The 18,068-nt window shown below is 24.1% G+C and overlaps 1 protein-coding gene across 1 annotated transcript; it reads right to left on the minus strand.

Annotated features, from left to right (window-relative positions):
• Positions 1-3,904: 3,904 nt before the first annotated feature.
• Positions 3,905-10,144, minus strand: LOC145847673 (uncharacterized). The gene is made up of 2 exons (XM_082953686.1): positions 9,967-10,144; positions 3,905-4,661 (listed from the first exon to the last, which is right to left on the minus strand). The coding sequence occupies exons 1-2, from the start codon at positions 10,142-10,144 to the stop codon at positions 4,336-4,338; spliced, it is 504 nt and encodes a 167-aa protein (XP_082809812.1). The 3' UTR covers positions 3,905-4,335.
• Between the last annotated feature and the right edge of the window lie 7,924 nt (positions 10,145-18,068).

Consider the following 18,068-nt stretch of genomic DNA (forward strand, 5'->3'; position numbering starts at 1 on the left):
ATTTCTTTTTGAATTGACCTCCCGTGGATCCTATATATTCTTTGGTTTCGTTCTGAGTAGAGATTTTCGCCTTGTATACAACATTTTTTGCACGCACTTGCAATTTAAGGGGCAGGAGTCTTAATGGCGGCAATTACATGTCTTATCCTCTTGGTCTTTCTTATGGTTCACTTTGCTCAGTATCTTCTTGTTGTGGCCATTTATTAATGATTTAACATTTTCCATACAGAAGTACGATAATTTGTAACTGTTTCTGTTAATAATATTTTTCATGCTCTCTGTTTTGAAGTGTTTGTCAATTAGATCCAAGATTTTTTTCCCAATGTTAGTTTTAACTGATTGACAGTATGGGGGATTAAAGAACATGTTTTTTCGTGTTCGTTTTTTACTTTTGTTAATTTAATTGTTTCGTAATAATACTATATTAACATACTTATTTTTAATTTTAATTTTAATTTGATTATACTATTTTGCACTATTATATATATTCTTTAGTTATCCATCGTATTATTTTTATTCTATTTTGCAGGCCTGAAGATCCCTTAGGGGTGAAACGTCGTTGCCTTTGTGTAAATAAATAAATTTAATATTAATTAACTTTGTCTCCGAAATTAGTTTTGTCGGGACCTTTTGTGCTTGAGGAATACCCCTTGCATATACCTAATTTGTAAGTTATTTTGCTTAAATGGCAAAGTTTTTCAATCTTGGCAAAATATTTATTTTTTAAAAACACTTACTGGTTTGGTGTAACTGATTGTAAATTTTTTGTTTCAAAAAGTTGCAACCAAGAAAACTTTAAATAGGTTAATAAAGTATTTAATAGATTTAAAAGAAAAACTTGCGCTATTTAAATGGAAATTAATAATAAAGATTTTGTTTATACTTTAATTGGCATAACAAAATAACTGAAACTTTGTGCTGTGCAATGTATTAAGTATATAAAGATCATTTTCAAGAACTTAAAACAAAATAATAATAAATAAATAGAAGTTGATTATATAAAAAGTGTACAAAGTTATCCACATCTATTTTTTGAGCTAATTCTTTTACAGATGTTAGTGAGAGTTGCTTGTAAATGACTACGTGAAATGGCTATCTACAAAATTCAAAATACTGTAAGAAAGAGAAAAAAACAACACTTTATGAAACCAAACTAGAAGAAGAAATGGAACTCAAATTTTATAAATTGATTTATTGCACCACTGTGTTTGTAGTTGATCTTTTATTGTTGTGTATCGCGTATATTTTTTTCAAGCACAAAATATCTGATAGATTGCTTTTTTCATTGTTATATAGTTAGGTGGTAACAAAAAGAATAAAATTTTTATTTTATTTAAACAAATTTATAAATAATGATAGAAATAATATTAGGACATAAGTATTATAGTAAATATTAATTTCAGACTCTAAAATAAAAATACATTTTAAGCAGGCCATTTTACTTCATACTTATCAGCTCTGTAAAAGAACGTGAACTTTAAAATACACCAATATTTTTTCATGGCTTCAGTATTACAAGAATTTTTAAATAAAACCAGTGCTTATCGAAATAGTCATGTAGCTTAATTTTAACTAGTCTGAGATTATAGATGAAGCTAAAAAATACCTCAGCTACTATTTACAATACCTTGACTTTTAACAGTTATATAAAGTTTCAAAAGTTCTACAAGCTGTTTATTGTAACTGTTTGTAAAATGTTTTATTTGACTTCACTGGAGATTAACTTTTTCTAAGTGACAATTTACTTATATTAAATTGTAGTGTGTATATAGTGCGATATAAACAGCGCTCAAAAGTTTTGGTCTAAGGACCTGGTTTACAAAGGAACCTTTCGGTTATAGAATCGTACACCACATGCTTATATTTTTTTTTACTAGCTTGATGACAAAAAACTCATACTTTTTTTTATCATCACACATTATCAATAGTATAGAAATATCCACTTGTTCTTACAGGTTTGCAAAAAATGTTAATTATTAACTTTTTTTCGAATTAATTTCAAATGTTCAGTTAAGCACCACTAGATGAAACTTAAAACAGCTTGTATCATTTTAAGATTATAGAATTTGAGATATTTTACTTTACTTAAAGTAGTTTTTGATATACAAGCAATAAAAGTTGGTTTTAAATAGAAGGTGCAAACTAAAAATGTAAAAAAAAATTTACTCAAGTTCTCTCCCTCATAGAATTTTTGAGCAACTGTTTTTAAACTTTCTCAATCTGATCTGTATAAAATTCTATAAAAATCTGTCTGTAAGAATTTTTTAAATTGAAACTATGATGTTTTTTAAAATGTAATTTATGCAAGAAACTACTCTGGAAAACTTGAGGTACTTATCTAAAAAAAAAGAAAGGGAAGGTATAATTTTTATTCACTATTTTTCTTTACTCCTAAAATAAAAAACCTGTTAGACTCAACGACTTCAACTTATTTTGGAAATAAATTTGATTTTATGAAGCTGTAATAAGCAAGTAGTGCTACAACTCTACAAAACGAAATTTGTAAAACAATTATCAACATCTTTCTCAAGTTTTAGTATGGGGACTTTACTCTTCGAATAGGTCAATTGTAGTTACACCAAACTAGCATATATCTCCTTGCAATATAAAAAAAAATAGAAAGAACAAAATTTGACAAAAATTTGGCTGGTTATGCTTAAATACTTGAAAAACGTTTTAATGACAAAAATATATTTTTTATTTTTTAGAAAAAAGTTTATCGAATTTTTTTAGAATACTCTAAAAATTTTTAACTATTTCACTTCGAGTCCAGAGTAATCAAAAAATTAGTGACACTTGACAAAAAAAAACAAAAGGCATCAGTTTAGAATAATTGGCATAGGTGGGTCGACCTTGCATTTTACAAGTTTATTTATTTTAGTAGAATTTCATCATTACTGTGAAATTAAAATTTTAAAGATATATACAATCAAAATTTGTAAGTTCAATAGGTTTTTTATTGACGGCACAAAAAAATATATCTTTCTGTCACAGTTAACCAGTATTTTTTAATTTAAATAGTAATCAATTGCTTCTTTTTTAAAAGTTCATTCAAAATTTGTAAAATATATCAAATTAGAATACCATTTATTTTACATATTTTTTCTATATTTTCTATATTGTTACTAGATTTCTCTTATAAACTATTAATGGAAGGTTTTCTGATATTTTTTTGTTTCAAGTTTTAAAAAGTAGATAGATATTAAGTGATTTTTTAGCTTTTAAGAAAAATTAAAATGAAAAACTGTAGTTCATACCTTTGAGAATTTTGTTAGTGACTTTATCACAAAAAGAATTAAAATTATTATCTAAAAATATTAAATTTAGTTTTTGCTTTTGGCTTTCATATAAAAACAAATGTTAATTCTAGTAAAAAAACCCTTCCCAAGCCCTTAATTTATATTTGTTTATAATTTATCATAAGTTATTTAACAATAACAAATATTTATAGTTATTATATTGAAAATTTCTTTTGATTGTGGTTAACTTTCAAGCCCTTTTTATTTAAAATTAACCACTACCCCTAAGTAACAAAATATTTCTTATAACGGCCATTTGCAATACAAAAAAAGTTTATGTACTAAAAGAATAAGCAAGTTTTCTTGTTTATTACATAAACATATGTACTTACATAAGTTTAATTTTACTTTTATGATACTTTTGCTAATTGCAAACTGAGTAGCTCTACTGAGTCATAAAGTTGCATAATTTTTTAATTAATAAAAAACTTAAATTCTGTAAAGTAAATAAATAAATATTCATTTGAAAAACGTTAATTTTTTTTAATTCATAACTACAAAATGTATTCATATTAAAAGCAACGACTAAAACAATTTTAAAGCAGGTATTAAATGTTTTTAATATATAATTTCCAAAAACCATGTTTTATAAATAAGTAGTAAAATCTTTATTTTAACAAAATGTCCATCAAAATTAAACACAAAAAATACCTTCTAAAACAATATTTTCTACTTTTTTATTGACTAATAAATAAATCACAATTCTAATCAGTAAAAAATAATTTTCCTAGATTTTCACCAAATAGTGTCAAGTTTGCTTCGTAGATAAAATTTTAAAAATATTAATTCAAGCAAAAGTTTTTAACCTAAAATCAGAAACTTAAAATCTCAATTTCTGCAATCTCTAAACAAAATTCGCAACTTATTTTATTTTTTAATTGAAATAATCAAAAAAATATTTTTTAAATGCTAAAACCTTTAAAATTATGTGAGATAAAAGAATTCAATCCACAGAAGCAAAAAAGTATTAATAAAATGTGAATCTGAAAATCAGCAAAATTTCTTGCAAACCTGACACAAACAAAAATCAAAAATGTTATTTTTTGTTCTTCTTTTGTTTCTTTTCCTTTTTTCCCTTCTTCTCCTTGTTCTTCTTCTTCTTTTTAGGGACCTCTGCTTCCTCCTTCACTCCGATTGCATCATGCTTCCTCTTACTAGCGCCACCGTTCAAGTGCGTGGTGGGAACGGACAGTGGCTTCCTGGTTGGCAGGAACTCGGGAATTGAGTGTTCTGATTGGTCCAATTTGACATGGTTCTGGTGCTTGAATATGAGCTGAGGCGTTCTGATGACTTGAGAATCTTCATCAAGAGGTGAAACAGTGAGGAAAGAAGATTCAGATGGAATTTGTTTTGAGAATTTGCCTGTCAAAAAAAATTAGGTTATTAAAATTTAATAAATTGGAAAATATTTTGATGACTTATCAAAAAAACTTTTTTATTATTACTAATATATATTTACAATAACATGAATAACGATAAAATGATGTTTCAAATGTAACTGGTTTTCAAAATTCTTACTAATGAATATTTAAAATTAAACTAAGAAAGATAAATATTTCTGTTTTTACTGAACTTGTATTGAAAATTTTCGTTTTAAAAAAATTCACCTTAAAAAATGTCAAAAAGCTAGTAAATTAAACTGTTTTGCTAATAAAAAATTGGTAGTTAAGAAAATTTAATTGATACATGAATCTGTTTTTTGCACTTAAATGTAGTATATGAATATTGACACGAAAATACATTTAAGCTTTTTAATGCTTTACATCTATAAACCGTTTTGAAAATATATATTTACTTTATACAGTTGAATGAGATATAATTTATTCTTCTTAAAAAACTTAAACCTTAAGAAACATTTTCACTTTAAAAAAACTTGACTTACAAGTTTAATTATATTTATCAGACAATTAACATTTTGAATTATATACATCAAGAACAGGAGAGTATACTTTAAATTATTTCTTTTATATTTACAAACTTAAGAAAGTTTAGCAAAAACATTTCGTTATGTTAACCAATTTCCTAACCTTAGTGGAAGGCAATAAACTCAATACTTTAATTTCTAACAACTAACATTAAATAATATTACGAAAGTTTTATAACATTTAAGTCGCTTTTATAGAACATCAAAATTTAAATTAAGTTTTGAAACAAAAATATCAAACTTATATATTAAATGTAACAGATACAAAACGTATTTTCATTGTCAATTTAAAAATTTACTCGAAATGTTTTTTTTTAGATAGATTTAAACTGTTCAAATTTTCGATAAATTTATATAGTTTTCTATATTAAAACTTCTAATAAATTGTTTAAAAATTAACACTAAAGATTTAATATGAAAAAAATAGGAAATAAAAAAAGTTTTAACTTTAACTTTCATTTATTTTAAATAAAATATTTACTGCAATTAAAACATATTTGTAATGAAGTAACTTCAATAAATTGAATAACTTTTCTTAAAAAATAGTAGAAGAAAGATTTTAGTTAAATTTAGCTTTAAGAAAAATTAACACTTTCCTTAATAACCTTTTATAATCACCCACTTTGATTCCTTACATCCTTAAGTTTATTTTGTTTAAATTTATTTTTTAAAAAATTAGTATTTAAATAATAGAATATTATCAGCATTAACGCTATAGGGGGATAGCACTTTTTCACATATTGATCTTATTTTGAAGACTTAACTTAGCTAGCAGTTGCTTTTTACCGTTTAGTAAAATTCAAGTTATGAGGGTATAAATTTGGAGAGTTCAATAGGTTCCTTATGGAAGAACTAAAGTAAAAGGGAGAAAAATTTTTTATTTAAAACATATCTTCTTGTACAGTTTTTAAAAAACTGTTTTTAAAACTTCTAAACTGTTAACATAATTGTTGCCAATTACATTGTAGGTTTTTTTTTTTTAATTTAGAGTAATCTTCTATTTTTCAATAAAATATTAATCATTTTTTGTTTTGGTCAAGTTCTAAAATCTAACTTTTTTCTATTATTACAAAACAACTTTTTTTTAATGAAAGGAACATTTACTGAAAATTTGATTTAAACCAGTTAATAAAATAAGGAGAAGATTGACTTTTAAATTTTGTTTTTAAATATAAGAAAATCAGTAATAAAAATTTACTCCTTGTGTTTTTATTGGTTTTTTTTTCAAGAGTATAATAAACGTCTTTATTCTGGTAAAAGCATCTAATAGCTTATAGTTTTAACAAACTCATAATTCATAATAACAGCAAATGCTAGTTTTTGTACTCCCTGGCCTTAGCTTAAAAACTTTGTTTCTAACAATTTTTTCTATCTTGTAATAAATTTGAAATAAGTTGAGTTTTACAAAAGTACTCAAGCTAGCTTAAGTTGGCCATAGCTATTATGTATACCAAAGTTGCCTGAGTATGTACTAACAATGTTATATATAGAAACTAAACACTTATTAATTATTTAAGAATTTTATAACAGTTAAAACTATTAGCAGTTTAAGTCCATCGGGGGTTCAACATCTTTTTACATAAATTAGCATTGACTTTTATTTACAAGCTAAAATAATACATACTGTAATTTTTTATAAACTACTTAATAAGTTTTTCTATTAGAAATACTTTCTAAAAACTATTAGTTATGAAAAATTTTCTGATACAAGCATATGGAAACATAATAAATAAAAAAACATACTAAAACTTTATTCTCTCCTAATTTACTAAGCAACTCAAGTTTTTTTGAGAAAGTGATTCATAAGAAAACATTAGTTGTAAAAACTTTTTATCAATAAAAAATTAAGCTTTTGGTAACCCTTAATTTTAAAATAAGTTTTGTTTTTGAGAAAAAAGGTATTATTAACTTTTTTTTTGTATTAACAATAGAATTATTTATTATTAAGTTAAAATTGGACTGTGAAAAAATAAAAATTGCTTAAAACTTGTAAATAATAGATTTTAGACATATAGTTTTTTTTTGCATTATAATAGGGGTAGGGAGTACTTAGGTGATGCTTGCTGGACTTATGAGTACATATGGTTTGGATGTGATTTTGCTTCATTAAGAAGAATCTGAAAAAAAAATTAAAATTTTGCAAAAAAAAAAGTTAGCCGCCCAAAAAACTAATTTCGACCCTAAAAATCACATATTTTTTGATTTTTTGACTGTATGTAATAAAATGACTTATACATGTCCTAGACTTATAATTTACATCTTTAATGAAAGCTTATACTTAATGACTTAGATTTAAAGACATATAAACTGCTTTTGATATATTATGAAACCATAATCACCCTAAATGTGCAAAATTTGTCTGTAAATTGTAGGGGTAGGGAGTATAGCTTATTTTTTAGTCATATTGTAAAATTTAAATAAGTACATATGATGGATGTGTTTTTACTTAATTAAAAAGAATCTGAAAGGAAAATTTATAATTTTACAAAAAAAAATTTGCTGCCCAAAAAACTGATTTCAACCCTTAAAATCACATATTTTTTGATTTTTTGGCTTAAACATTAATAAAATTACTTATATATGTCCTAGACTTATAATTTATATCTTAAATGAAGGCTTATAATTATAAGCATAAATTAAAGACATTTCAACTGCTTTTGTTGTATTATGACGTTGTTATTACACTAAATATGCAAATTTTGTATATAATAAATGTACTTAGTTTTTCAATATAGCAATTTCTTCTGCTGTTTTACTTTTAGTTTTTTGATTCAGAATATAAAATGTGTCAAGTAAGCTAGGCAGAAAGATATTACTGATGTAAAGTCATTTCAATTGCATGTTGAAATATATATAAAAAACATTTTAAATCAATTTCCGTTATTAGATACTATGATTATAGAGAGCATATTATATAAGTTAATACAATAACAATTAACTGCTATGAGTTTAAAATTAAAAAAGACTTGACAAAAAGCTTTAAAACTAGGGAATTAAAACATATAAACAAACTAACAATTTAAGTTTAAATTTATTTAGATTTACAATACTTTATTAACTGTAACTAATAGTAATTTGAAAACAAAAAAACTTTGAAAGTAATTTGAAAGCTAAAAAAATTTAATACAGATAAACATTTATTGTTTAAGTAAACAAAAAAGTTTAATTTAAGGAATTAAATTACGCTAATTTTAATAAATATACATGCACTTTCTCTGATATATAAGTCTAGATTATAGATACTACTTTTAGACATGCTCTCAGTAATCATAACTTCTAATAACAAAAAGTATTTGAAGATGTATTTTATATATATACCAAGATGAAATTGAAATGACATTACATCAGTAATATCTTTCAGCCTAGCTGACTTAACATATTTTATATTCTAAATCAAAAAACTATAAGTAAAACGGCAGAAGAATTTGCTTTTTATATTAGAAAAAAAGTACATTTATTTAATTTAAATAAAAAATTTAATACAGATAAACATTTATTGTTTAAGTAAACAAAAAAGTTTAATTTAAAGAATCAAATTACACTAATTTTAATAAATATACATGCACTTTCTTTGAAATATAAGTCTAGATTATAGATACTACTTTTAGACATGCTCTCAGTAATCATAATTTCTAATAACAAAAAGTGATTGAAGATGTATTTTATATATATACCAAGATGAAATTGAAATGATATTACATCAGTAATATCTTTCAGCCTAGCTGACTTGTCACATTTTATATTCTAAATCAAAAAACTAAAAGTAAAACGGCAGAAGAATTTGCTTTTTATATTAGAAAAAAAAGTACAATTATAAAGACAAAACTTGCATATATAGTGTAATAACGACATCATAATACAACAAAAGCAGTTGAAATGTCTTTAATTTATGCCTATAACTATAAGCTTCCATTTAAGATATAAATTTTAAGTCTAGGACATGTATAAGTAATTTTATTAATGTTTAAGTCGAAAAGTCAAAAAATATGTGACTTTTGGGGTTGAAATAAGTTTTTTGGGCAACAACTTTTTTTTTTGCAAAGTTATAATTTTTTTTTAATATTCTTTTTAACTAAACACAAACACATCCGAATCATATCTACTTACTTGAATTTTACAATATAACTGAAAAATGTGCTACACTCCCTACCCCTACATTTTACTAACATATTTTGCACATTTAGGGTAACTATGACGTCATAATATATCTTAAGCAGTTAATATGTCTTTAAATCAATGTCAATAAGTATAAGCTTTCATTAAAGATATAAATTATAAGTCTAGGAAATGTTTTAGTCATTTTACTACTGTTTAAGTCAAAAATAAGAAAAATATGTGATTATTGGGGTCAAAATTAGTTTTTTGGGCAACAAACTTTTTTTGCAAAACTTAAAAAAAAATTCAGATTCTTCTTAATGAAGCAAAAGCACATCTAAATCATATGTGCTTAAACGATATAACCAATAATACTACAAAATAATCATAATACAATTACAATATAACCAAAAAAATATGCTATACTCCCTAACCCTACTTATAAAATACGTTTTTCTACATGGTTACATTAAACTCTTAAGTTTTTACCCTTTTCTACAGCTCTACTAATTTTAAGTTTAAGAAATGGTAAAAAGCAAGTGCTTTAAAAGTTATTTAAACTAAGATCTTTTTTTCATTGTCATGAGTACCCAGTATGGTTTTATTATTCATACACTAATTATTTTGCAAGTAAAAAAGAAATCAAACCTGATTCAGCAACAAGCTCAAGTTTTTTCTTTGAAAACTTCACCCCATTTAAACTTTTTGGATCGAAATCGTGCGGTACTGCTATCAAGTATCTTTTTACTTTTCTCCCAGTCCCAATTTGATATTCAGGGTCTTTTTTGTGGCCCTCTGTGATGGTCTCCAAGCATTGTCTACTCATTATCTATTCAAAGCTACTTAATAACGCTAGAAGTTTATAGAAGCATTAATACAAACTACTTTTAATCAAGATGTATAACAACCAATGTTATCATAAAGAATACTATTTACTGGTTTTTGGCTAGCATAAAATAATGCAAACTTATAAAATAATTGTGTAAAACAGTTTTTTTATGGTTATTCATTTAAAGTAAAATCTTATGTTTTGAATTAGAAATAAATATAAAATTATAAGATTCTACCCTTTAAAGAAAAAAAGCCCAAGCTAGATTTAAACTAAGCGGAGTCAGTCAGTTTTATAAAAAAATTGAAAAAAATAGTAAAGGACAAAAACTACAAACTTTGTTTTTACCAAGCTTGAATACATAAGATGAAACAATAACAACAGAAATATTCTGAAGTAATACACAACAAAAAAAATGAAAAATAGGTTTTACAGTTTGAGTCAGCTACAGATTTAAGCTAAAATACTTACCAGAAATAAGGAAACTTTTAACATTTAACTTTTAGTTTGGCCTACACTGAATTGTGCTGATCTATATTTAACATAAAAATAATACCATACAATAGTGTATTCATATTATTAAAAGAACAAATTTAAAGCACTTAAGAAACTAAATTTGTTAAGTCTGTGTTTGACAAATTAATTTTGAGTAAACTATACAAATTCAAAGGTTATATCAAATTATGTATAATATGATTTTCACATTAAAAATATTTTAAGTAAAAATAAATGGAATACTTGACTACAATGAAAAGATAATTTAACTTTATGTTAAGGGCATAGGGGGGTCAACCTTGATTTTTACAAGTTGTGTTATTTTATGGCAATTTATCTGAGCTATCAGACATTTTAACCGCTTGAAAACAATTTAAGTAGTTTTTGAGATATGAGCAATTAAAGTTGGTGACCTCAATAGGTTCCTAATGGAAGATGCAAACTAAAAACGCAAAAAAAAGACCATTTCACTAAAAATCTATCTCCTTGATTTTTTAAGCAATCTTTGTCAAATTTTCATAGAAAGTGTATTACTAAATGTTTAAGAGATTGAATGCAGGATTTTTTTTTAATTTTGAAAAATAAAATTTCATTTTATATATTTTTTTTAATTCAAACATTCAGTGTCTTTTAATTCATAAAAGGACATTTGCTGAAAGTTTGAGGTCTCTAGCTCAAAAAATTAAGGAAAAGATAGATTTTTAATGATTTTTTAAATTTATAAGAAAATTGACTCCAAAAAAATTGCAGTCCATACGTTTGTATTTCATACAAGCTTTCATATAACATCCAATGTTACTTTTAGTAAAAAAATGTAGGATCCCCCCTATGCCCTTAAGTTGTTACAGTAATTTTATCCATCTCAGACAATTTTTAAATTTTTAAATTTTATCTAATTCACAAAAACTACTGATGGTCAAAAAGGAATAAAGTTACACGAAACAGCAATATTGTATCTTTTCAGTAACTCTATGCTAGTTAAAAAAAGGTTGCCACTCTTTGATTCAATAAAAACTACCTAAAGTGACCTTAAACTGTCTTGAGTCATATTGGGTTGTTTAAAGTTTCAAAATATCCTGAGGGTTCGTGCGCGAAATTATTTTCATTTAGCCTCACTGAGACCAATTTAGCCTGACATTTTTTCAAAGTAAGGAAAATTCCCTTTAGAAGTCATTTTAGGTATTGGGGGGTCTTGATTAGTACTATAATAGTCTCCGATTTCAACCAGCTTTATCTCAAAAATATTTTGAACTTTAAAAATCTGCAAAAAGCAACTCATAGCTTAGTTAAAACTGAATAAAATAAGTCTAAATTGTAAAAAAGGTGATTGACCCCTCTATACCCTTGAAATAACAAACTCAGTGATAAGTTTTAAAATATGTGTTATATCTAATCTATTACTAGTGTAAAAATTTAATATATATTATTTAACACAATTTTTCAGTTTAATTAAGCACTAAATAAAATCATTATAAACAGAAGATTTATAATAAAACAACGTGCATTCGTGTATTAAAAATAAGTAAAAAAAATATTTTTCATAGTATTTTGACTAGTATTTGAAATTGATACATAATCATAAATCCTAAACTCTAAGTAAATATAGTGATTGTTAATGTCATATCAGATTTACAAAGCTTACACTTAAACTAAAAAAAAAACCTTAAATATTTTGTTCTTGTATAGAGAAATGAATTGTACTTAAAATTTGTACTCCCTCAAAACTTAGTACTTATATCTTAAAGCTAAGTTTTAGTGTTGTGAATATCTCTAATAACTTTAAACAAACAGTAAAATGTATGAATAAACTGCTAACAGTTTTAACCTAAAAAGTATTTGGTATAAAGCCTTTAAATTAGAAATTAAAACAGTTAAACCAACTAAGCTCTGAAAAACATAGCTGATGTAAACAAATTCAAACAAACAGTTATGTTGTTGAACTAAACTGTAATGTTTAAACTGTATTTTTTTATGAATTTTCATATTAATGACGTACATAGTCTACTCAAAACAAATATTGAATGTTCTTAAAAAATTTTTAAAGATTCAACAAAAGGTTTTAAGCATTTATATTTACAAATACTGAATGATTTTGAATTTAATAACTAAATCTTTATTTAGAAATAAATTCACATCTCAATTTGATCTTAAAAAGATTTCTCAATTTTTTTAATCAAAAATTTTCAAGCATTTGAATTGCGAAAAAACTGAGATTCTCAAGTTTTTAAATAAAAAACTGATTGAGCCTGACGTTTTTCAACTTTTTTCAAAAAAACTGATTTAGCCTGACTTAGCCTGATTTAGCCTGACGCACACGAACCCTGTTCTAAATGAGTGACAACCCTGTTATGTTAAACTATTACTAATAAGTACAAGAAAACTTGTACTTTTTAAAGACTTGGAAGCAAATTAGAAAACCTGAGAGTAATTTCTAAAAAACTATTAGCCACTGTTAATTAAATCAGAATTGGCAATATGTCATGCTTTGTCTGTACAAATGCTTGGAAATTTTTAGAGTTCTGTATATTAATTAATAAGAGGGGAGTATTATATTTGATAGTGTCAGTGTTTCAGTAATTACAGTTAAGATTAAGTGAGCTAGTTTTATGAAATTATAATGTTTAAAATCTAATGAAAAGTTTTATAACAGTTAATTCCTTCAAACTGATACTTTCAAAGGGTCATATCTAAAAAATACATATACACAAGTAACAAATAGTGTACTAAAATATTCTATTAAGAACACTAAATGCAACTAAACTGATTGACAAATTTTTATACTACTAATAAATTAAGCTTTTGTTTATCCTTTTTATTTTTTTCTTTTAGTAAGATAGAAAAACATTATTTTCATTTTTTCCGCTACAACTATATAGATTAACTGATTTAAATTATTGACTTTATGCATATAATCCCTGAAATTTAGGGTTGCCAAAAGGTTTTTGATTTTTTTTTTCAGGTTTTCTTAATATCTTCCAGTTTTTAAAAGAACAAGCTTTTTGTTTTAACATAAATATACAACTGAATTTAAGGTAAAAAGCTGTATTAATTAGTAAAGCAACATAAGCAGGATACTTGAAAGCTACTTCAAATGTGTTTTTTAATTAAAAAATAATGCTAAAAACTGTTTTATATATAAAAGATTTTTTGTATCTAGTCAAAAAAATGTTAATATCAATGTAAAAATTCCTCAAGAATTCAGGTTTTTTCCAGTGTTTTACTCGAATTCCAGATTTTTTGGCTGAATGCTTCAGCTAGTAAGAAAGTTACTAGTAAGAAAATTAGAGACAATAATTTTATTTTTTAAAGCTTTTTGAGTCTCCAAGAGAACAGCAGATCTATAAACAGCTATCTCCAAATTCTTCTTGAGAGTTCTTGAGACAATTTAGGAAAGTGTCCTATATTGTTTTGACTTAAGTTTCTAATTCAGTTTCTTTTTCATTGTTTTAATTAAATCTGCTCAAAAATTGTTGGTGTAAAATGTATGGTGTGAGGCTTGATGACCAAAAGGTCTTTCCCCACACCAATCCATTGACCATAGTTGTGAGCATTCACTTTTTTCTTTCTATTCTTTATCACTCAATTTAGATTTGGTCATCATCTTGATTGGCTTGTTTTGTTTTGGTGTTTTTGTTGGTCAAAGTAACTTTTCTTTCTCCCATATTAATTCCATTATACCTGGAGGAGTATACTGAAACTCAAACCTAATGACTAAAATTTAATAAATACACAAATGATAAAAAAACTTTTAACCAGGGTTTTCCAGAGTTGGCTTTTACCTGCAAAGGTGCCAATGGGGAGCCAAAATGTAATTTAATAAAATTTAATCAGTACACTGACTGAGTTCATGATGAAGAACAAATAAAAAGATATTGGTGTAAAAAGGGATAGTTGTTTTGATATATCTATTGAAAGAGGGCATTACTTTTTTGATATCTTTGAAGAGGTGTTAAGAAAAATTTTAAACAACCATGTTTTTAAAAAACATCTTTCAGACAAATTCATATAACTTATATTATAATAAGCAAAAAGTACAAACTACAAAATTCTATCAATCTTAAGTAGTAAAAAATAGTAATAGTAAACTATTATTTTAACATTTTTATTTTAATAAATTTAAGCTAAACTTAGTGTTTCTTAAAATTTTATTAGAAACATGATCTTTATGCATTTAGAAGTTATTTCAAAGATTTAGATAATCAGTATTCAAACAGACTTTTCAATAGTTACAGCATTTAGAACAAAGGTTTATGAAAAGTGAACAATTTATCTTATTAAATTAAAAGGCAGTTACTTTTAATTTATATATAGTTAAGATTGAAATAAAGTGTTTTATAGTTTTTTATGTAAAAAATTTTAATACTATTTAATACTAAAAAAAGGTAACAACTTTTAATCGAAGGTACCTGTCAACTAAAATGAATTTATTGCATATTTAAAACTGTATAAGTTTCAAAAATTAAATGAAGTACCTGAAAGTTATTAAACTTAATTTAAGCTGCTCGTTATAAAATTTATTGTTACTATAAATCTTAAATGGTGAAATTTTTTTTTTCCTTATGGTAGAAAAACATTAGTCAACAATTGTATATAAAAAATAACATTAAATTGAGTGAAAGCTTTATCGATTTGAAATATTTTAAAAATCTCAGCACTAGATTTTAGAAGTCAGCCAATAAATACCTTTATTTTTACGATTATATTTGTTAAGTAATAAATTTATTTGAATTGCTTAAATTATTTTTTAAATAGCAAGTTTTTATGTAATAATAGAGAAATAAAAACAAATGACTGTGAAGTGTGAACACTATTCTTTGAAAGTTTAAGACAGTAAAATTATTAATAATATTTTAATAACAATATCTTTCACATTTAATAGTTTTTAAGGAAGTATTAATCTAAATTCTTCTTGTTCTTAAAAATATTTTTAGCTAAAAACCAAAAAAAAATTAATCAAGATTAAACAAATCGCATGTCAGTATTTGAGTTTTTTTGTACAAATAGATAATTAGCTAGATTTATTAAACAACTAACAGGTTTTAATGACTTCAAAACTTTTAATGGCGTTTCTAACCGTTTTATTTTTTTCAGAAGTTGGATTTTATAAATTGTTTAAATTATTTACGCCGAAAAGGGTTTTCATCAGAAATTTATTGATAAACTTTAAAAGATATTGCTTTACTAGCCATATGCGAAGTAATTAGTTTATCTTTCTAATATTCGTTTAAACCTCTGTATAAACTTGTAATTTAGTCAAATAACAATTACATTTATACTACACAAATGACAAACAGAAACCTTTAAAATTTCTGTTGGTTTGGTAGTAATCTCTTACTTTTACTGAATTACTTAAATAAGTTGTAAAAGGTAGAAATTTTAAATAAAGTTAATTAATAGCTTATTAGCTTTATATATTTTAAAGAGTTTTTGTACGCTTAATAACCAATTATATAGAATAATAGATATAAAAATACTTAAATTTTTAGTTCTTTTTATTGTATTATTTACTAACGTATATCTAGTCAAATTTTTATGAGGATATTCTAAAAAGTAAAAACTTTTAAGAAGAAACCATTAATTTTTTAAAGTAAATCTGTACTAAAAATTTAAAATAATTTTGTATAGTTATCTCAGTTTTATTTTTGTAAAAATACTTTATTTATGCTATTTTCTTTAAACTTCTAAACCTTATATTAACCATTATTGTTTACTTTTATTATTTTTCTACCAATACAGATTTTAAACAGCTTATTTTTATTCTTGGAACTAGTTTCATTCGCTTTTTAAAAATTTATATGATTTAGTTTCGACATGAAAAACATACTAGTTTATTTATGTAATATAAAAGTAAAAGTATTCAAAAAATTGTAGTCAAATACTTTTGTTAGATCAACAATTATGCACATTTTTTAGTTTTATACTTATTTGCATTATAAAATACTCTTTAATTTTTTTTTTCAAATATAAATATGTAGTTACTTATATAAATTTGTGCACTATTTATTTATATCATGCTTCGTAAAAAAAAACTATCTAAATTCTAAGCAACCATAGGTTCTTAAAAAACTTTAGTTAAAAAAGTTTATATCATACCTAAGATATATATGTCCTGGAAAAGATGTTAAAAGGAATCCAAGTGGTGTGCGACTCGATAATTGAAAGGTTTTATCGTGCACCTGGTTTTAAAACCAAAAACTTAGAGTGCTTTTATTTTTTGTTTAATTAAAAATATACATTCTTTTACTAAACAGTTTAATAAACTTTAAATTGATAAAATAACATTAAAACAGATGTTTGGGCACTTACTATTTACATCAATAATGAATAAAGTAATTTAGTTTTGATAAAAGTTTAGTTTATTAGTTTATTTCAGATAATTTCTTATAGTATTTACACGTTTTTTTTTGTTTTAAAAATTACGGACTACGTTATAAAGTAACTTCATACTTTTAGTTCTTAATTTGAACAACTATCAAAGTGGTTAGAATGAATTATGAAAAAAAAAATTCTGAATAATCAATTAAAATTTTGGTTATAATTAAACTAACAAAGTACAATAAAATTGAGTGAACAGCTATAATTAGTGAAATTCTTTTTCTAGGAAGTATGGTTCCAGATATGTACTTAAAAAAGACAATTTTGTATAGAAAGCCCTGAATAAAATAAGTGTAAAAGATTTTGATTGTTATTATGCTATTGATTATATGTTATAAAATTTTCAAATTTATAAGTAGAAATTAATTTAAAATATTAAATAGTTTAATAAAAAACTGTTTAATATTGATAAAATTTTATTCGAAAAAAAAGCATACCAAATTAATATTATTTATTCTGTTTTTAATTTGTAGAACAATGTTAAGTTCTACACCTACAGGAGAAATTTTTGATTTTTATTTTTATTTCAAAATTAGTACAATTATTAAACATAAAAAAAAGATTCAATTTGACAAAAAGGAATTATATAATTATTTATACTAATTATAAAATATTGCGCACAATTAAGGAGATTATTTAAATAAGTATTTAGATACTTTTGTTCTTGTTGCTTATACTAGTTTAACCAATTTCATAATGAAAGATTAAAAAAAAATCGTAGCTAATTTATAACCATTTGTTTTATTAAAAATTAATGTAGCTTTCTTGGCTTGTGTTTCTAATTTAAGCATTTTTAATTTAAATTGTTTCCTTAGTTTGACCAGCCCTTAGCCCAAAATAGCTTTTTTTGAAATTGTGTTTGACTATTGATTGAGAATTTGTTTACATGAAGCCTATGGAAAATTTTCTGTTAAAAATTGTTACACATATACATTTTTGAGAATTCTTTTAAAAAATCAGGGAATGATGTATTTTTTCTAATTTAATTTTGAAAGACACTTATTTTGATACATTGTGTCCGATTTATATCGAATAAAAAACAAAAAGTATT

This window comes from Thalia democratica, chromosome 1, assembly GCF_965202585.1.
Source record: "Thalia democratica chromosome 1, ktThaDemo2.hap1.1, whole genome shotgun sequence".
Lineage (NCBI taxonomy): Eukaryota > Metazoa > Chordata > Thaliacea > Salpida > Salpidae > Thalia > Thalia democratica.